This window comes from Centropristis striata, chromosome 21 (assembly GCF_030273125.1).
Source record: "Centropristis striata isolate RG_2023a ecotype Rhode Island chromosome 21, C.striata_1.0, whole genome shotgun sequence".
In the NCBI taxonomy this organism is placed as follows: domain Eukaryota; kingdom Metazoa; phylum Chordata; class Actinopteri; order Perciformes; family Serranidae; genus Centropristis; species Centropristis striata.
Window position 1 is genome coordinate 10,935,024 of NC_081537.1, and position 21,327 is coordinate 10,956,350.

The following is a 21,327-nucleotide window of genomic DNA, read 5'->3' on the forward strand; positions in this document are numbered from 1 at the left end:
ATAGCAATGAGTTTTGAGGAACTGACACAAGAGGTCGCAATTTATCAAATAATAGGATGGGTTAGCAAGACTTCTTCATTCACTGGCTTGTTGTATACAGCTGTTGGGACACTTCTATGTGTGGAACATGCCTGATATGATTATTAGTCTTCATGAAAAGCTAATCACATGTATACTATTGCGTGTAAAAACAGTTTAAAATTAATGAACTCTGGCAGAACCAGAAAGTGAACACGTCAAAAAAAAATAATTAAAAAAGCATACACACACATGAATGACAACATTTTTATTGGGTTTATCTTATGCAAGACCATATAGATCTATCCCCTTAACCTCATAGTTTGTACATTGTTAACATTGCATAAGATCATACAGAATAGTGATTTATGTAGTGATATGAGAACCTTATCGATGTAATTGCTAGATGGAGGAAAAATGACATTCATTCCCTCTGATTACAATTGTGATCATCTTCAATCATGCATTACAGTGGTCTGTGGCTTAAATGACTTGAATGCAAAACAAACTGGGCACTTATAAGTATTAGGCTACAGATTTGATAAGTTTGTCCATCACATGAAATGATTATCAATGCCAAAATGCTCAGCCAGACGACTTGTTTGTGAAGGGCAAAGATAATGTAGGTGAAGCGGAGGGGTTAAAAACCTCAGACCAGAGTATATTAAATGAAGTTACAACTGCATCAAACCAAACATAAAAACACTTTAAATCTCATTGCAGGAAGAAAAAAAAAAAAAAAGGTCTTGAAACAAGACCCAAATAAACCTTTGCTTCGAGCCAACGCAGGTACGTTTCATCCTAATAAAAGTGAGTATCCCTGCCATCAGAGAGGGTGGAAAAAGCAAGATTGTCTGCAACGCTCGAGCATAGGCTGTCAGAAGTGGATATCTCATCAGTCAGCACGTCTGTGTGAATATCAGTTCATGTGGAGCAGGGAGTGCTAGTTGCCATTGGTGCAGTCACACAAGTCAGACGAACGTGTGAGGGAGTGCAAGACAGTACATAATTGGAAGGCTTCAGAATACTATAGCAAATGTAAACATAGCCTAGCTCTGGCAGGAAATCCAGTCTACTTTGATTGAACCTCTTAACAGATGTCAAATTCTGCACTTTAAAAGCCCTTGTGTGTGTTTGTGTGTACATGTGTATATCTATATCAAAAACATGCATCCATACTTGTTTCCCCGACAATATAAAAATCGTTTTAGTCAAGTGTATATGTGTACATGTGAGTAAATGGAGGTTTGTGTGTCGTTAACAAGTCTATATGTACAAAGTGTGCCAGCATTAAGAAAGGTTTACTCATCCCTGACTCTAAGATCAATGTGTACAATACACATAAGACATTGGATTTTGGTCATTGGGAAAAAGGCAACACTAAATGATTAATCGTGAATGAAATATCCAACCTATCAAAACCACACATCAAACCTGAAAACAACTTTCTATATAAAAAAAAAGTGTTCTAAAATGCAGTATTTACATTAACAACATTACAGGCTTGTAAGCAATGTGCACAGTGTCGTTTTTCCCACTGTAGTGCTTGTAATGCTGTGTACGAAATCTACACAATTCAAAATGCTTAGAAGAATCTATCACAATGCAGGAAAAATACATTTGTTTTGTTTTTTTAAATGTAACAGTCAACTTCATAGCCAGCCAAGTATAGCTTTGTTATTGGTTATCAAAACATGTTCCAGGCATGTTCTCAGTGAAAGACACCATGTTCAGCATCAGCTGTTTCAATCCTAACTCAGAAATCTCTAGTCCTGTACAAACAATGCAAAACAGAAGTCAACATTGTCAAGATTTTCTCATTTTTAAAGATCCAGTATAAACAACTTCCGTTCCAAGTTGTGTTTTCTATACAGTGTACAAAACGTGCAGTTTCTTTATGAGTTAAATATTAATATTGAATTTGGATTATTTACATCAAAACAAAAATCCTCTGGATATGAACAGAAAGTCCTTCACCACTGCCTTCAAACAGTTCCAGTCCCCAAACCTCCCACACCACAAATTACATCCCCTCAAAAAAAGATCTTAATCAAACAAGATGTTCCCTCAAACATACAAAATAAATTAGTCAAGGAAAACTCAGAAGTCAGTGGGAAAAAACAAAACAAAAACAATAATAATAAAAAAAACGCCATTGTCTCGAGGATGTTTTTCCAGACAGGAAACTGGACACTGATTTTAAAATATATCATCACTGCAAAACAGAAGTTTTAAACACCTTTGACTATTTCGGCAGTTAACTTTAGATTTATGAACATGAGGAGTTCTGGCAGATTCAGCTTGATATAAATTCGCACTTTACAACATTTAGAGAGTAATTTTACTTCTTGACTAAAAGTCTACATTTTGCAGAAGCAGCAGAAATCTTACTTTGAAACATTTGAATGAAAATGTATGGTGAAATGTGTATCCAATACTTAGCTGAGTTATTGTATTATTGTTGTTAAGTGGACTTCCTGAAAACATTTAATCCCACAGCACACACCACTGGCCACATCTGTGGGTTACAGCCTGACCGATTGAGCAGCGTATCACATTCCAATCAGTGTCAGCATATATGTTTTCCAATATGTGATAATAATGAAATCCTTTGTTGTTGTTGTTGATTTAGCTACTTATTTTATTATTTATAATGTATTTTTTTAGTGTTCATTCTAGAATTTGTTGACAATGTAATACATTGTATGCGTTATCATGTTAAATATTCTTTAATAAAGTTAAACAGAAATAGAAAGGGTCAATTTCCATTCCAGCTCAAAATTGTCATATCAGCAGTCATAACAGGAATCAGTGAATATTTTCCCCTCCAAGTTCAGTATTGGTCTCATAATTTGCCATATCGGTCGGGCTCTAGTAATCGTGTTTCTATGGTTGCAAGGTCGAGTGCAGCTACACTAGCAGCGCCTTTACTTTTCAAGCAATAAAGAACAATTAAAAAAAATATAGGCAGACATTCTGCTGCATCTTTAAAGTTAACTTATTTGGTCTGTGTGAAAATGGGAGTTTGTGTTTCTGTTCATCACAGGACACTTCCTCATCAAAAGCTCTGCAAGTGATAAATTACCTAATGCCCCTTTACCTACAGTATCAGATCACTGACATTTTTGTTCACACAGTTTTCATCCTGTTCTGAGAATATGATTGTTTTTAGTTTTTTTTAACAGTGACAGAAACAAAAAAAGATTTTCCGATCAAAGCAAAATGTTTCAAACACATTTGAAATGTGTGTTCTATATCTGGATTCCTCATGATCACAAATCTCAGAATAACCGTTTGAAGTCTTTTGGAAAGTATAATATCCGTTTGTTTTTGGGGTGAATTTCACATTTAATAGCCTAACTCTTTATCAACATGCGCTAAATAAATGCACGATTCCCTTCTTAACATCTCTAAACAATGATTTTGAGTTTGATACTTTGTAGTTATAAAGACCATACTGACTGATCCCTTACCAGACCCTTGAGTTGGAGGATATAAGAATGAACTCAATAGATGACCCTGAGTGAATCATTGGCCTTAAATGATGATGGCCACATTTTATAGCATAAAACATTTGTAGATTGCAATTCCTTACTCTCAATTAGAAAAAAAAAACTTGCCGCTAATTTAAAAAAAAAAGGTCCAGTTTAAATGTACAGGCACAAATTGTCAGTAAACACACTTATTTACACCAAGTAATAAAAACGAAAAATGGAGGGAACACAAAATAAATGCACACCCCCCCTCTTTAAATCTCCATTGTGCCAAATGTTCTTTCACAAAGATGATATGCATCATAACACCTGGAGCTCATAATACTGAGTCCTCTTCACATCCGGGAACCCCTTTCCTGAAGGATCTGCAGAGACCAAAAAAAAATTATAAAATGAAAAAATGAAACATTTGGCAACACATGCTCTGAAAATCTGACTGAGTACCCTGTATTCAAAGTCACTGTTTAAAAACATTGAGTTCCTGCCACAGTGCATACTTTCCCAACCAGGAGCACACAAACATTTACTTCACATGCTGACTGAATCAAACACACTGAACAGGGTGCAGAGATAAGGGAAATGCTTGCACAAATGAGGAAAAGAGACAATGCAATACATGGTGGTATCGCTAATTCTGGGTGAGCTAATAAAGCATAAAAAAGCTTGTCTGGTGGGATCAACCTTGCTAGTACCTACTAGCCCTAGTACTAGTTCAGTAAAGATTTAAAATAATTTATTACCTTTCTCAGAAGAGTATCAAAATTATTTGTTATTACAGTATGTCATTTTAAGAGGACAGTGGGTTATTTTCTTTATTTAATTTATACTTCTTGTTCATCCCACTTCTGGGGCACCGATTTTCCCCATTGGGTCTTTGCTCTTTCACACACATTAATATTATGTCAGGGGTCTAGATACAGATACATTCTCGGCACAAGTCAAGTAAAATTAGGGATGGCTGATATAGATGCCATGTCAGAAGACAAATGGTCACACTTACAGCAGTAACAATACATATAATTGACTTATAAAAGCCGTAAAGTTTGGATTTTTTTTAAAAACGGGGTTGTCTGATATCATAATCAATGTATTACCTACAGGAGACAGTGGTTTGTCAGACCAGCAACTCTCTTGTTCTTTGAGGTAAATAACTGATTTTGTCAATAGAGTCTGGTGGCTTTGAGGAGAGCAGAGAACAACTTCAGTTCCCTCATTTTAACATAACAGGGCTGTCCGACAGCAAATTAAAGTGGTGAAAATATTCTAAATTTTCAGCTTAGGTGTTTTTTCAGCTTGTGTCGGTACTCCTGCCTGCTTCTAAAAACTGGCATGCCGATAGCCATCTACTTGTAGTCAGTGGTGTAAGTATTCAGATCCCTTACTTAAATAAAAGTACTAATAACACACTACGAAATTACTCCACTACAAGTAAAAGTACTGCATTCAAAACTTACTGAAGTGAAAGTACAAAAGTATCAGCATCAAAATGTACTTAAAGTATCAAAAGTAAAAGTACTCGTTATGCAGAATGGACCCACTCAGATTGTTTTATGGATTCCAAATATATTATTACATTTGTATTGATGCATTTATATGAGCAGCATTTTAATTTTGTAAAGATAGAGCTCATTTTAATTACTTAATATACTGTTAAGAAGTTTAATTTAAAAAAAATGTCTAATCGCTTTAAATTAATCATGTTTTTTTTATGTTAAACCGTGACCTGAAAAGTAAAGCTGTCAGCTAAATGTAGTGGAGTAAAAGCACAATATTTGCCTCAAAATGTAGTGGAGTAGAAGTATAAAGTTAGATTAAATGAAAAGTACACGCATCACAAAACTTGTACTTGAGTAAATGTACTTAGTAACATTCTATCACTGACTGTAGGTAACACACCGATTATGGATCAGTACTTCATACCCAGCTTCAAGAAATCTGAACTATCCCTTTGTTTCTGAAAATCAGAAGATTGTAGCTAATGACCGAGATCTAGCATAGAAAAATAAGAGATTAGTCTGATAATAAATTGAGCAATTCAGTTTGAATATGTGATTGCTTCTATCAAGGCATAGTGATTAAGATTACAATCAACTTTCTTTGTTTTTGAAAGCAGGAAGACAGGCATATGTATCAATAACTTGAAACACATTAGCGCTGTCCAAGCAGCACAACAACTACTTTGACAATGAAATGGGACAAAGGAAGCGTAGTAACCCTCCCTTACACTACTGGAACAAATGGAGCTCTTCTCATCTTGTTTTAAAGTGAGCTTCGTCTGCAAAGAAGTATTCAACCATTCTTAGCTGGGACCACCTGGCTTTTGATCTACACTCTGAAGGCCAAAGCTGATTTTCTACCTGGATCCAGTCACTTCGCTCTGGTTTAAGGCGGCTCGGGGAGGGACGAGAGGGACAGACTAGGGAGGTTTGGTGGAAGGACTACGAGCAGTTGAGTGCTCACCGGTGAGTCATAAGAGCTCAACCCTAATCAGAGTCATTCATTTCATAATCCGTCTCTTCGTCCTCGCTCTGAGCGACATGCAGCATGCAGACAGCACAGAAGAAGACAAAAAAGGCATGTCGTAAAATAATGGAAATGAATGGAGGTGTCAAATGTTGGAAAGGAAAACAAGGATACATGTTTAGAGGGGAATAAAGTAATACTTCACCTTTAAATGACCATTTGTGTATCAATTACCCCTTGTGTAACCTTGGAGAAAACTTTTTTGTTTTGCATGCCTCCATGGCAAACGAAGAATCAGAAAACTGAATAAATCCTTGGTGAATTTAAATAAAAGGCAAATGTAGGATGGCAGTGGCAGAACCGTATTAAATAGTTGTTGGTTGCCACCCTCATTTTTGCTAAATCTGTTTTCATTATTGATTAATCTGCTGATTATTTTCTTAATTAAACTTTTTTTCTTTGGTCTATAAAATGTCAGAAAATATTGAAAATGATATGTCCATTCCAGTTTCTCAAAGTCCAAGGTGATGTCTTTAAGTGTCACAGAAAAACAGTACATCTCAGTGTTTCCCTACATTCATTGAGCAGCGGTGCACCGCCGCTGCTGAAATACGTGTGCCACTGCTGAAATTTCACATGATCATTAATATCAATGTGCCACTAATGATTTCTACTTGCACTGTGCGAGCACAACAACACACAGCGTTATTTTCGTTTTGAGTCATCAACGAGCGCATCAAATCCTGTCAGACCCTCTTAGGCCATCAACGTAAAAGTTAACATTCAAGCTTATAAACGCTTATAATCTATATAGCGAGTGGCGCAGGTAACGTAAAGTCGGCTCATTAACAGGAGTAAGAACGAGTCGAAGCGGCACAGTCCTCCCGCAGCAGTCTCTCCCAGCTGCAGCCACAGAGCCGGAGGGGATGTTAACCCCTTAGCGTCCAGTCTGCAAATCGCGCATTCGCGAAGTCGCTGCTGGCTGGTATACTGTCAGTGTCTCTTTTGGGTCACTTTAGCCGGTCCCGGGGCCGGATTAAGGAGGAGGGTTGAAATTGGAGCAGGAGACAGTGCACTTGCAGTTCTAAACATATTTAGGGTGTTTCTTACTCACCTTTTGTCTTGCCCACAACTTTATTCCTCTCTCCTACAGCGTCCATTTCAAGTACATGCACATGGTAAATTATGCAAATTAGGTGATGACGTCACTGGACGGCCAATAGCTTTTTTCCTTACTGAGGAGTTGGCAACACTGCTCATGGCCACGGACATAGCAGCACCGCTGCTAAATAAAATTCTAGGGTAAACACTGTATCTCTATATTTGAGAATCTGAAAATGGCCGTTTCTGCCACTTTTGCATGAAAAATTACAATTAATTTGTTATCAAAATAGTTGGCGACTATTTTGCTAGTTGCTGCAGTGAAAAGGTCGGTGTTTGGGAGTTCTGAGCAAATGACTAGATACATGAGAATCGGATCATACTGCACAAGTTCTGTGAGAGTTTGTTCGTTTGCTTTCATTCAAGAATTTTCTGTTTTCGGATTACCCGTTCACCTAGGACACGTGAGAAAAACAAAGATTTTAAACTGGTCAAATCAAGGTAACAAGGGATGAGTAACTGATCACAAACAGGTGGAAGGGTGAGGAATTCCTTTAACATGAACAACTACATTTAGCAAAACTAAAAAAAAAAAAAAGGTGCAAAACACAAGAAAACAAGTGCAAATGTTTTCCAAGGGCACCATTCTACCACAACTCCAACTTGTGCCATTTCTTAAAAATAAATTGCATGCTTTCTTACTACAAAAAAAAAAAAAAAAGAAATACGGTAATTTTATATTTCAAAAGCACAAAATATTGGATATAGTGCCCCTGGAAACCATCACAACAAAGTCACTACTCTCCTTCTACAATTGCTTGAAAGATGCACTGGTAGTGTGTTAATCTCATCAAAATAAACAGCAGCATAAATACAAGTTTAACAGTGTGCTTCTTCATGCCTTGAAGGAGTGGGGCCCCCCCGAGGGAACAAGCTGATGGGACTTTGAATTCCTCAGGGTGTGCCTCCTGCTTCGCTCCCAAAGCCCTTAAGAAAATGACAAACCTTGCCAATAGCAGCACTATTGTGCAGACCTGTGCTCTCTTAATGTGTCTAAAACAGATGACTGTTTTTTTTTTTTTGTAAAATCTAATATGAAAAAAACACTGGGTTAGGTCTGTTAGAGAAACCTTTGTGTGATAGAGTTGTCAAAGTTATTCAATCTAAACAGGAGCGCACCGAGTTATGAAACCTACAAAATTAATGTCTGCTTTGCTTTAATTTACACAATTTATCTTTTTTTCCCTCTGATCACTTGTGGTTTTTACAGGCGGTCTGTTTTTTTAACTGAGGGACTGAATATTCACAGTGTTCTCCTTCATAGAGCTTTCTCATCAATAAACTAGAGGTGCTTTCAGTCCCCTGGTGGCATGTTCATGAATGCGATGCATTTAAAACATCCAGTAAAGGCCATCATTCACAGATGTTTGCTGTGGAGGAAGTATTTTCAAACAGCCTCTCAACAAACACACACACTTACCTTCGCCTTCTCACTGGGCTCACTGTTTGTCCCGTATGATTGATTGTGCAGCTCCTTGGAGACAACACACAGGAACTCGGCTTGGTCTTCGTTTCCGTAGTTGTAAGAGGAGCCTATGCTGACCAGCTAGAGACACGAGAGCAGAGCAGAAAGGCAGGATTAGCCTTATGAAGTGCACAAACTGGGCTACTCATGGTGGGAGGTGGGGAGGCGTTAAAGTAATGAAAATCAATCAAGGAACAAAGAGGGTCTAAAGCTTCATGCAACTCAATTTTTTCTCAATATATTACTTTGGAGTTTTACTAATTAGACATAGCTCAAAACAGTTTATAAAAAAACTAATCCAAGTCTGGTGTGTAACCCTGACTTTGACCTTTATCTTGCATTTTTTGCTTTCTGTAACATATAAACACATGATATGGGATACAATGGAGATGACACATAAAGGTCCTTAGTGAGATTCAAACCCAGAATATGATGGTAGCACATTTACATGGCACACTGAGACCAAAAGGCCAACCCACTTCAAATTTAAACTAATACACACAGAGAGTAAAGATGTTATAGGCTAGGTCATTACATTTATACAATAGAAACAGTGTTGTCGGGATCTGCAGAAATACAAGCTCTGAAATCGGAAAAAAAACAAAACAACCCAAACATTTTTTTAATGAACATCAAACCGAAAGTAATCGCAGAAATAAAATAATTGGTAGGCCACAAAATAAGCCAGTGATCATGAAAAAAGAAGCACAAAGACGCCACAGACAGGAGAAGATTACCAGCAGACAGTTATTGACTACAAGTGCAGGGACTTGACCAAAGGAAGCAAACATGCTGGCTGAAAATAAATGGGGGGACAGTGGGTGTAACTGGAAAATTAATCAGTGCAATCAAGTGTTGACAACTACAGGTTATCCTACAAAGCAAATAAAGGAGCAAACTAAAGTAAAGTAGCAAGAGCAAACTAAAGTAGGTCACTCCCATCAGTAACACCAGGTCCATGATTAAGCTCTGTAAACTGATTTTTATGTAGTATTATGACAAAAACAATGCGTGTAGGATTTTCCCTAGCGCTTCAACTGCCATGAATAGAATCAATACCATCACTGTATAGATACTATGGGCTGCATTGCAATATCTGCTTTCATTCATACACTATATTACAGTATATGGTCTATGACGACAACCTGAATTCCACCAAATAAAAACATCACTCGAGCAATAAACATATCGTTCTGCCATTTTTTGCCTATCATAGATTTAGTGGTATCCATCTGTATTAGTTGTCTGATATGAAAACTTTTTTTACAGAACATATAATGCAGAAAACGATGCCTGAGGTGATTTAGAAATGGTTTCATCCGCACAGTTTTGTCCAGCGCTGCATCGGACTAGGGTGACGGGAATAAACCGTGAATTTATGACATTGAAAGTTGGCCCTAAACAGGGAACTTAAATATAGTTGGGGAAAATATATTTTTTATCATTATCTTGACTAAAACAACCAGATTTCATGCAAGTACACTTGAATATCTGCTATTCCTCAATCACATGCACACAGCACAGTGCTTACTGCATGGCTGCGGAGGCCACTTTGAATTTTTTTCATTCAACATTTTAAATGGGAAGTTTTGGGGATTTTGAAAGGTCCGGGGGTCTTGCTCAATGAAAGAATATATTGTTCAATAAAGTAATCAAAACTTGATAAATTTCTTCTGACAAAAAAATCTGTTAAAATGTCATGTTTGTTTTTATTTTGAAAATTTGCACAATTCCCCAGCTTAACTTCCCATGGAAAGTTTCTGGATATTTTCCACCCTTTGCAACCCTACATCAGACAAATAAAATGTTCTTCCTGTATCACCCATAGACGGCTGAACAGCGAATGGCAGTGTGGGTGCAGGACTACTTCTCTAAAGATGGTGATGACAATGTAATATATATATATATATATATATATATATATATATATATTATTCTTTAAAGAGTCATATTGGTGCAAAATCCACATAGAAAAGGTCAATTTTCATTCCAGCTCAATTATTCACTATTTATCATTATACATGTCTGCTCGAAAATCATTATCGGTATCAAAAATCCCATATCGGTCGGGCCCTACTTGTAACAGTATGTGGCTTTTCCCTTCTAGTACTAGATGTGTCAGACAGGAAAATACCTGGCATGAGAAAATCCAACACAAAGCATGTTAAAATACAATAAGAATGGCAATTTTTAATTTTCCTGCTCCAAGTTATGACATAAAAAGACACAAGGACACAAGAGGATAAATAAAAGGACGACATCAGTAAGATCTTAAGATAAACAAACCTCATGCACACCTTGAGAAACATGAGAGAAACACAGAGCGATTCCTGTTCCTGAATAACTGCTTTTACTGCTGAATGTTAAGTGTGTGTACACTGCAGGCTACATGTATACCGTCTGTACCCAGGTGTGCATGTTCAGACATGCACCGCCTCATTAGCCACTGCTGCCGGAGACTTGTTGTTGTAAGCACTCTCTCTCACATTAGGCATCAACACAGCAAAAAAGACCGAATAATCTCAACTAGCTACCATGGATTCCACTTGTCACGCTGCTAAAGACTGAACATGCACCAAATCTTTAAGTCTTTCCAGGAAAAATACACTTAAATAAAATTGCCTGTATTATTGGAGTCTTAAAACAGCTGCAGGTTATTAAAGCTCATCTCCCGAAAAGTCTCTCCTGGGCTGACTATTGAGCTTTTCGCTTTGCATAAGGTTCTAGGAATTTCCCAACTGACCTGTGTGAGGAGACTAGAGAGATTTCAGCTCTTGTGGGAGATCCAGTGATCCCTCGTCTTCGATTCATTCACACATAATACACTCTCCCACACACAAACATGTAGCTTTTCATTAGAAATATTAGCCTTTGGCAGTTCCAGATGCTCATAAACTCATTATTCACTTCTAATGTTTTAATCTACTTCAATGACAAGGTAGATAAACCTGCTGGGAAGATAAAACATTTCACCTCTAAACAACCAGCACTGTATTACAGCACAGCCCCCCCTAAACAGCCAAGTGGCTATAATGAAAGCAGAACACAGAAAGCTGTTGACAGGCTTAAAAACTGTGAATGCACTATGAATAAAAAATAGCATAATAAAACAAAATCACAGACAAGAAAAAAAAGGTGTCATGTTCTCTTAGCCTCACCGGTGAGCAAGCAGTAAAAATGAACACTGAAAAGAATCAACTCAAAATATGACCACCAGCTATGTGTCTACTTGGGACAAACAATGGCCAACGGGGTGTGTATGGACAACATGGGGACCATGCAGTGACCAGCCCGTGGACAGAAATTTGTTAGACACACCTCTCCGCTGTTGTTTGGCAAAGCAGACTCCTCTCCCTTCACCTCCCTTGACACAATCAGCAGAAACTCTGACTGGTGGGCCCGCCCGTAACCTATACTGACAAGCTGCAACAACCAATCAGAGCACAGAAGGGATGCCCGGATCACGTATGCGGACATTGAGAAAGATGTGATTTGCTGTTTGGCTTTTTAGCCATTTCCAATATTGAGGATTGGACTTTCTGGGTCAATGTGAGCATAGCGGGGTGGGTGAAGCACATGAAAAGAGGATTGCTGCTGTGACCCTGCAGGGAGAGATTTACCTGTTCAAACTTCCAGCCGTCAGACATGGTAGACACCATCTGTGTCAGCTCCTCCTCCTGGCACTGTAGCACCCGGTACACATGCTTCACTGGAACCTGAGAGGAGAACGAACACACGAGAGAAATGAGAAGGAGAGGGAGAAATAACACTAAATTAATGGAGCAGGAGTGTCACATTTATGGAAAACACTAATTAAATAGAACTTTGAGTACCTGTGATGTTTTGCAGTCGCGTTCCCTGATCTTGTCCTTGATGAGCTTTATTAATGATGTGATGTTGTAGAATTCGGCTTCTTCTAGCACACCTAAAACAGTAAAAAACAATTAAGCTTTTAAGGCAGACTAATCCTGCTACAACTGAAAATGGCATCTACTTTAGGGTTTTACCGAGATGTGCATTTGAATGTGTTAGAACAGGGCCGGCCATATGGCCTTAATCTTTTGTCCAGATATGGGTCATGTCATATCCCTATAACAATATAGTAGAGCTTTTCCTGTAGGATTTTTAAAGAGGTTTGACAATAGAGCTCAACAGATATATCGGTTAACCGATATTATTGGCTGATGATGGCCTATCAAAGGCATACCAGTATTAGTGTATATGCTGTCTAGTATACGTGCCGTTATGAAAAAATAATTTTTATCTAGGTTTCCATTTTATTGCCATTTATTCTTTACGTTCTCAGTTATTTACAGAAGTTGGTGACAACCTAATGCATTGTTTGTGTAATTTATAACAATGTATAATATTGTTAAATATTATTCAATAAAATTCTTTGTTTGAGAAAGTAGCGCCATCTGTCTCAAAAATCCCATATCGGTCGGGCTCTAATTGACAATTCAAAATATAAAGGAATATAGCCTTATGCAGTAAAGCTGTCAAGTATTCTGTGTTGCTTTAAAATGTGTTTTCTCCTGTATTTATGAGGTAAACCTGAATGTACCACACCGTACAGTACCTGATATATTCAGAGTTGAAATAGTGTGACCGCAGTGTAAAATTCACCCATTACAAAACATTGTTAGCCAATTTTTGTCTACTCCATGTTAGCTAAACAGCACCTCTACTTTTTGTGTGCAAGGAATAATCCAAAATATTACAAATATTGCTGTAACACTGCAGGTTACAATAGAAACGATATAGAAAAATATTTCACAATATATATTCTTGTATCGCCGAGCCCTGTGTTAGAAGGATATACTTAATTGACCATGGTTTATTGTGCTAAAGACAACTGTATTCTGATTTGGAAAACATTGGAAGACGTTACCTTCCTCTGCCAAGTCCCTGTTGAGCACCAGTTTGCCATGCCTCAAGTAGTTAAGCACTGGCCCGAAGTATGTGGGGTCTCTGTCTATGAGATAGGCACCAGTTTCATCCTGAAACGCAGGAAAAAGGAAGAAAAGATTAATAGAATAGAAAAGTATTTACTGTGAAATTTTCTAAAAGTTGAACTGTTTCCCCAATTAGAAAACTCTGCTTATTTCTAGTCAAACCCACACTCAGAGAAACACTGATAGCAGTTTTGATGCTATGCACCCAGTACAGGGAAAGCAGTGTACATACAGAAACAAGAGAGATTTAAAATCCTCTCATCTGCAAATTGTATTTTCAGAAATGTCAGTGTTCCTTTCAAAAGAGACAATGAGCAGGCATATATCTTGATTGAAACATAATCTGTGGGGAGAAAAAAAACTACACTGTGCATCAGTGAATAAAACTTGAGGGAGGAGAATTATGAGGACAACTCCTGTGCTGATAATCTCTACAGGGGTTGAGATGACATGCGCACACAGAGCCACACACGTACAACAGCTTTGGGATATCACTTCACTATTCCCACAGGCCTTGGGTTTGATCCCGATTTCTTCACAACCGCTGGGTATTCCCCTATTTCTGTAAGTACTGTGATTAGACTGTCTTTGTCTCGTGGGGGAAGAGGAGGCTAAAACAATTAGAGCAGAAGATAAAAAGATTTGGAACAGCAAGCTGAATCGACCAAGGGGACCAAGAGAAAGCACCTTGGCTTACATCCGACAATTAGCCCAGTCTGGTCCGTTACAGTTGGCCTAACACATAATATGAGTCTGTTTAAACAGCTGTCTAACTAGTGCAGCCAACACCAGTTTAATACTAAAAGTTGTTTAATTTGATGTGACATTTAGTGAGTCAAACGCACATGACATTTAGTAAAACACTCAGCACAGAGGACAGGCCTTAAGCAAATTTTGTGCTAATCCTCAAATGCTACAGGATGTTTGACTTTGCATCAGTCGAGTAATATGGCTTCAGGGGAAATCTTGGCAAATTAGCAGCATTGCTGGTCGTTGCAATATTGTCATACACTGCAGGCCATTAGCAAACTCCAACAGCCAAGTCTACCAAGGAGAGCATGTGCACAAATTCATAGTTACCTCCTCTTCACAAGCCCAGTGATGAATTCATCTGAAAACCCATTAATCTTTCCAATTATGAGAAAAGGTCCCAGAGCATTTTCTTTTGTAATGAATCTGAACCCTCCTGGCTGGCTGACCTCCTTTCCAATGCAAAATTATCCCACCAGAGCCCAATGGAGCTCTATTCCTGTCTTATTGCCCTATGTCAGTTCCTTACATTTCCATAGTCACTCAAGTTTAAGCACAAGCAAAAAAAACCTTCAGATTTTTATTGAGATAGTCAGTAATTTGAAAAGATAATTAGGTGCACGACCAGAATGGAAATCCTTCCATGTTGGTGGGTAAAGGGTATTTTAGAGTACAGTTTGGAAACAACTGCTATAACAAGAACTTTTTAAGGCCCAGGCATAAAATATCAGCATGTGCTGGAAAAAGGAAATCCTTAAAAATATTCAGCACTTAGGTTGTAATATGATTAACATTTTAACATTTAACTGGCTGATAATAGTGGCACCTGAATTACAGAGCCGTCGTTATTGTCATTAGCGACTAAGGTTGTCAAAAGTATCGATTCTCAAAAAAGTATCGATACTAAAACGTTGTATCCGGATACAATACTCATTTTCAAAAGTATCGAGTATCTGAAGCTTGTTATCATAGTTGCAGTTTCTTTTTGCACAACTGTTTTTTAATTATAAATATTTAACCTGTGGTTCTGTTAATTTTTACATGTTGCGTTTTTCTTGTTAATAAAAATATTTCTGTTTGGTGTTTGGGGTCTTTGTTTTTATCTTTGTGGTATCGAAAATGGTATCGAGTATCAAATTTTTTCCTGAGTATCGGTATCGAGTTTAAAATTGTAGTATCGTGACAATCCTATTAGCGACACCTGCGCTCATCCTACTATGACATGTCAAAATGTTTGCTGTGTAGAAGGCTATTTGCATTATACAAATAAACTATTGTATGGTGCCTTAAAACACTCCCACTGATCAAACACACAGGGCTCCCATATGTGTGCTCTACACTTTTGTAAACCTTCCTAGCCTGTTGTACTGACAAGCATGTTGCTGGTCCTCTGAGTGCACATGCATCTATGGGAGACTTGGGGTGACAGTGACCCAGTTCAGAGAAAGATGATTATAGGGGCTCATGTACACAAAGGGGACAGTGTCTTTAATTACAAACAAAAGGCTGTGTCTCTGGGGACCGAGGCAGGGGAGCACCGGGCAACAAGCAGAGCAGTCCGGGGACAGTGAGGGAACAGGAGGAGGGCTGTTGGATACTTGGTACTGTAGCTGGGAAGGAAAAGAGGAAGAATTAGGGAGAAATGTATTGATTTAAAAAGGCTTAAAGCTCAGCCCAGTTAAGTCCTTCATCTCAGTGAAATATTAATGTGTTTATGAACAAAATTAGCTCATTATCTCTGAATAAGGTTTCAGTTAAAGGTAACAACAAACTATCTTGCCGATCTTATGTGTTCATTTCTATCCTACAGAGGTTTATTCGGCACAAATTAAGAATATCTTAATATCCTGCGGACTAGCTCAATAGCCAATGCTGATCAGTTAAAAGTGGAGCGATCGACCCCGATACAGAGCCTTTGATGTGTTGACATTAATGTTGTCAGCTGGTTTGAAGTTCGGACAAACTCAGCAAGAGAAGTAAAAGACCTCTGGGATGAGTAAAGTGGAAACTATGTACACTAGACAGAAAAGGCCAGGAAACACTCCTTGGACTCTTTGAAGATTAGTAGAACAGCTGCCATTACGCATGGCTGTAAATATAAAGCTCCAGTGCCATCACATGCACATGTAAACCATCATGGACAACTTAGTCATTATCAAGCATCAGCACGGTGATTACAGAGAACGTGTTCATATTTGAATTTATAATAGTTTTCAGATGAAACCCCCGCCCCCCAAGAAACTGTAACTTGACCAATAAATAAAAGAATAATGAAAACTAATTGTTGTCCTACATTTTTATTCAGATATAAGTGCAGGTAACAACTAGCAGAACTTCCATGGTGGACAAGAGCGAGGCAAAGATAAAAACTAGAGTCAGGACAGCTGTGGGATACTTAGGAAAACAGCTGATTTTGACCCCTGGGTTTATTAATTAAATAAGAAATGCTAGACCTATATGGGACAAGACTAACTGCTTGAACCAGAGACATGAGATGATATCAACAAAATACAATGACAAGTGTCAACACCGCCTACAGAAACCACCAGAAATAGCTCGGTAGAGTGTAGGTCAGGCATGCTACATGGTGTTTTGTGGTTTAGCGTTGCAAAAATATTAAAAGTGCAAAGCCTTCTGTACTCACAGTAACAAGAGCAAAGTCCTAACCATGACTGGATTCAAACTGAAGATAGCTTAACATGATGGTAAACAAAAGCCAATTACAAGGGTGGGCTTCACAGCAGCGGGAAGTGTAGAGTATTAACCTTATCATTCTTCTCCTACGCACAATACATATCCTCCCACAGGAAATACCACGGCGACCCACCCTTCAGGCGTGTGATGTCCAATAAGGCTTTCTGCAGACACATTAGCAGTGAAAGTCAATCCTCAATTCAACGAAATTAACAAGTCGTTGCATGTTGAGTACAACGGGTGTGCACCAAACTTTTGTATTCACCAATTCATGCCAGACAGATATGGGTATATTCACTGCTTAATAATCACATAGATCAGATGCATTTATTAAACTAACTTTAATAGCTGTGAAGTCATTCAAATTGTGCTCAGACCGGATATAGAAAGAATGAAAACATTCTCAAATGCTGCTCAGCCGTCTCTGCAGTCAGGCTGGAATATACTGCAGAAACACTGCTTAAAGATGTTGCAGTAGATCTTCTGAGTCACGTGACTGTAGCTACTTAGCCAAGTGGAAGTCTGATCCTTGTAGAGTAGGAGCCAGGAGTCCCTCTGGAGTACAAGCAGTAATGGCATAGTCAAATAGGCCTTCATCTTTTAAATAATACACACATCACATCAGGGCTGTATTATGTGCAACTAGCTCATATTTCAAGATATTCAACACTGCACATTTGAATGAGAGTTTAACCTTTTGCGAAGGATGGGAGGAACTTCTCGCCTTTTTACCATTTTCAACTCAACGAGGCAACGTTATTAGTGTGTTCTGCACAAGAATTTATGATGGAGCAGTGCTGCAGGCGTTAAATGAACAGCTCCTTTTTGAAAGTCCCCTAAAAGCTTTGGTGTCATGATGAGAGGCAGTTAAGTAGCTCCACGGCTAAGCTGGCAAGCCAGGAAATCACTGCAACCTGGAGCTTTTTCCTGGCAGAAGGAGAAATGTGTATTGAAATAGAAAAAAAAGAGGCTAGAAGTGAAATACTTTGTCGTTGGTGCGGAATAAAATTACAGATGTCAACATTTTAATTTACTGCAATACAAGGCTATGATAAGTTGTGGTTATCTCGCTATTGTGAATTAAGTTGCTTTAGAGAACTAAAGCCAATTGGAGCAGACTTCAGTCGCCCCAAATTTTAAAATAGTACGCTGCAGTTTCCTGTTGAGCATTTACTGCAAAAAGACGGAGCAAGAGGACACTAAGATATCACCGTTAAATATTTACGTTGCCTCCCACAGTGTGCTCAGGCATGACATACAAGCTGAATACGGCATTAAATGCGGCCATATTTCTCTCACACATGCCGCAGAGAGAACTTCGTCAGGCAGCAAATGGATATAAATATGAAAAGAATAAGATGTTGAAGGAACAAGAATCCTTTGTGATGGGGTGCTTGAAAAATTGATGCAGCTCTCAGAGCTAGAAAGCTGGGTCTCTACTTGAGTGGTCCTGAGCTGAGTAGTTTGAGAGCAGGAGTCTGCCAAAGGGGATGGATGCCCATTGATGTGGAGCTCTCAGCTTGCTGATTGGACAACTGACAAGTTTAAGAGCAATACCTGCTTGTGATCTTGCAGCATCAATTAGTCACATAAACAAATCTAATAATAACAATATCTCTCCAACGTGACAGCAATGAGTCGCATGTTCGAGGAAAAACATTAAAAAGAACACGTGGACTATCTGCTGTTATGGCCGTGCACGTGACAGCACTTCCTCCACTTTCTCCCTGATCTACCCCAATGTGCAAAACAGGCTCGAGTCAACAACATGAATAATGCAGTTCTCCTCAAGAGTCCTGCTGAAGCACGTCAGCCTGCGTGACTGAGAACTGAACCACTCATTTCCTTGGCTGGGAAACACAATACTGCATTTGCCCAAAAACAGAGCTCTTCGCTGATCTGTTACTCTGCCGGGCTTCCTATTCACGTGCAGGGTTGTGTGATGCGAGAAAAACAAAAAACAAAGCCTTCTTGGCTCAGTTCCATAAAAGATTAAGTCATGTCAACGTATCTAGTTTCAGACACAGAAGCAAGTGAAATAATATCTAATAATAACTGTTTTTTACTGGAAGCTATCTTTAAATGAGTCTGCCTGCAGGAAAGAGGTACGGTAATGGCTTGAGAGCCTAATACACACTTAAGACAAGGGATTGAGATGGACTGATCCATCGCTCATGGGAGGATGAACTGACAAAAAAGCAAGCTGATTATTCAGAGATTAAGATATTTGCATGAAAATATGAGATGAGTCTGAGCTTAGTATAAAGGAGGGCAGGGGTGAAGATTAAAATAAGCAAGTAGGTAAACAATGAATAATGGGGCAGTAAAATGAACCATGTAAAGCAGAGCACATTATACTATGCATACAGACACTAATACATTGTGTTTGACAGTGCTGGGGGCCTTAGAGCGAGCGAGCGAGCGCACACACACACACACACACACACACACACACACACACACACACTGCTGTTAAAACTGGCAGATGGACAAACAGAGAAGCCTGCTTCTGGAGCATTGAGGCCATTCAGGCAGATGAGTGACTTCATCCCGAGCTCTCAGTTGTCAGCAGCACCTCACCCCACTTGGCAATGACTTACGTGCTCATTAGGGGAGCCTCACCACCAGCACAGAGGCTGATTACTGCAGAGCAAACAGAGCCAAGTAGCAGAATAACCTCAAGAGAGAGAGGGGAAAACACAAATTGATCTAGCAATAAAGTCTTATATGTGTAGATCATTTTGGTGAGTTAATAATAGCACGAACGGCTGACATAACAGGCATACCTGGGTGTGCCAGAAAAGAGCTATTGATGGGTAGTGTATCAAAACCGATTTAAAATCAAATTTAAGATTTTTGTATATTATGCTGCAGCCAATTTAAAATCACAATTTTTGCACTTGTATTTTTGACTTTTTATTTTTCAATCACATTTTTCCTTTGCTTCTTGACTCTTGATCTCCTGTAACAAGTGAATTTCCAGGATGTGGGATCAATAGAGTTAATCTTATCTTATTTGCCTGTTAGGTCTGAGTGAAATAACCCTCGGGTTTAGATTAAATATTACAAAATCTACAGTCATACATAACATTTGGAGTTACCTTATTTCAAAGTTCAAAGTCGAAATAATTAACAGCAGTTTTTAATCAATAATGGAGAAAACTAAGGCTGCTGTCACTACTTGACATTTGACACCACACACCTCGATGAGTGCAGCGCAATGCAACGGCCTGAGATGGAGAAAGTTTCCAACTACTGAGGAGACTTCTGGAAAAGCTATTAAAACAATTAAATTCTGCGCTTCTTTTTTCAAACCCGACACTTTTAACAACACATTCATAACCACAAGAGCCAGCAAAGTATCTTATTGAAGGCACATAACGAGTCAGCTACACACACAAGCTAGCAAAAAAGATCGTATGTCATGTGGTGACTGTCGGAATCTAGCTAGCTTAGCCTGCTAATGCTAGCTAGCCGCACAATTTCGAGTTAGCACCAAGTATAAATAAACATCGATTTTTACAAAGCTTATAGTCTGATAAAGCAAGCTGGTACGCACACTCTCCAGACATCCTAATTGCTTAACATTACAGTAGGCAAAAATAAACGAATTTAGCGGGAAATAAAATGACCAACTGCGGTCTTAACTACAGCGCTAACTAGCTTAGCATGTACCTTGTCGGAGTCGAGCTCGGGGTCAGCTTGGCTCAGTCTGTACAGAAATGATTTGGGATCCCGACACAGCGTCTGTCTCGTTGTTAAAAAATACGTTCCGCCGACGTTTAGTCGAATCCATTTCGATGCCCCGACACCGGCTGAAAGGTTTCTCTCCGCCGGAGAATTGGCCAAACATCTCCGGTGAACGGAGCTGCTCGTCTCGGAGCTGTTCTCTGCCATCCCTCTCCTCGTCTCCTCCGCCCTCGCCTCGGCTGTGTTCGGCTGACAGGAAATATCTAAGCTGCAGCCACTAACTTGGAGTCCACGACTCATGCAAAGCAGGCTGCCAGCGCCTCAGCCACTCCTACCAACCCACTCCACCACCACTGACAGACACTTGTATAAATTATTCCAGTGCAAAGAGGTCCTCCCCAGCTTGATCCACTGGCGCTTCAGTATGGAACAGTGATCTCTTGATATTAACAGCCTGGAGATTTAGTTTCATTATTTTATGCGATAACAAAACATATTCTACCAGTTTTACACCCCCCCATGTTTGCAATAAAGTGTGTTGAAGTAATTTCCACGACACAAAAACACTTATAATGGGCCGGTACTTTATTTACATGCTGCAAAATGTGAGATGCCATTGCCACTGAATGCTGCTTGC

The 21,327-nt window shown here is 38.9% G+C and overlaps 1 protein-coding gene across 1 annotated transcript; it reads right to left on the reverse strand.

Annotated features, from left to right (window-relative positions):
* Positions 1-271: 271 nt before the first annotated feature.
* On the reverse strand, positions 272-20,938 carry kctd5b (potassium channel tetramerization domain containing 5b). The gene is made up of 6 exons (XM_059324374.1): positions 20,676-20,938; positions 13,493-13,601; positions 12,435-12,526; positions 12,222-12,317; positions 8,557-8,682; positions 272-3,877 (listed from the first exon to the last, which is right to left on the reverse strand). The coding sequence occupies exons 1-6, from the start codon at positions 20,895-20,897 to the stop codon at positions 3,848-3,850; spliced, it is 675 nt and encodes a 224-aa protein (XP_059180357.1). The 5' UTR covers positions 20,898-20,938; the 3' UTR covers positions 272-3,847.
* Positions 20,939-21,327: the final 389 nt, after the last annotated feature.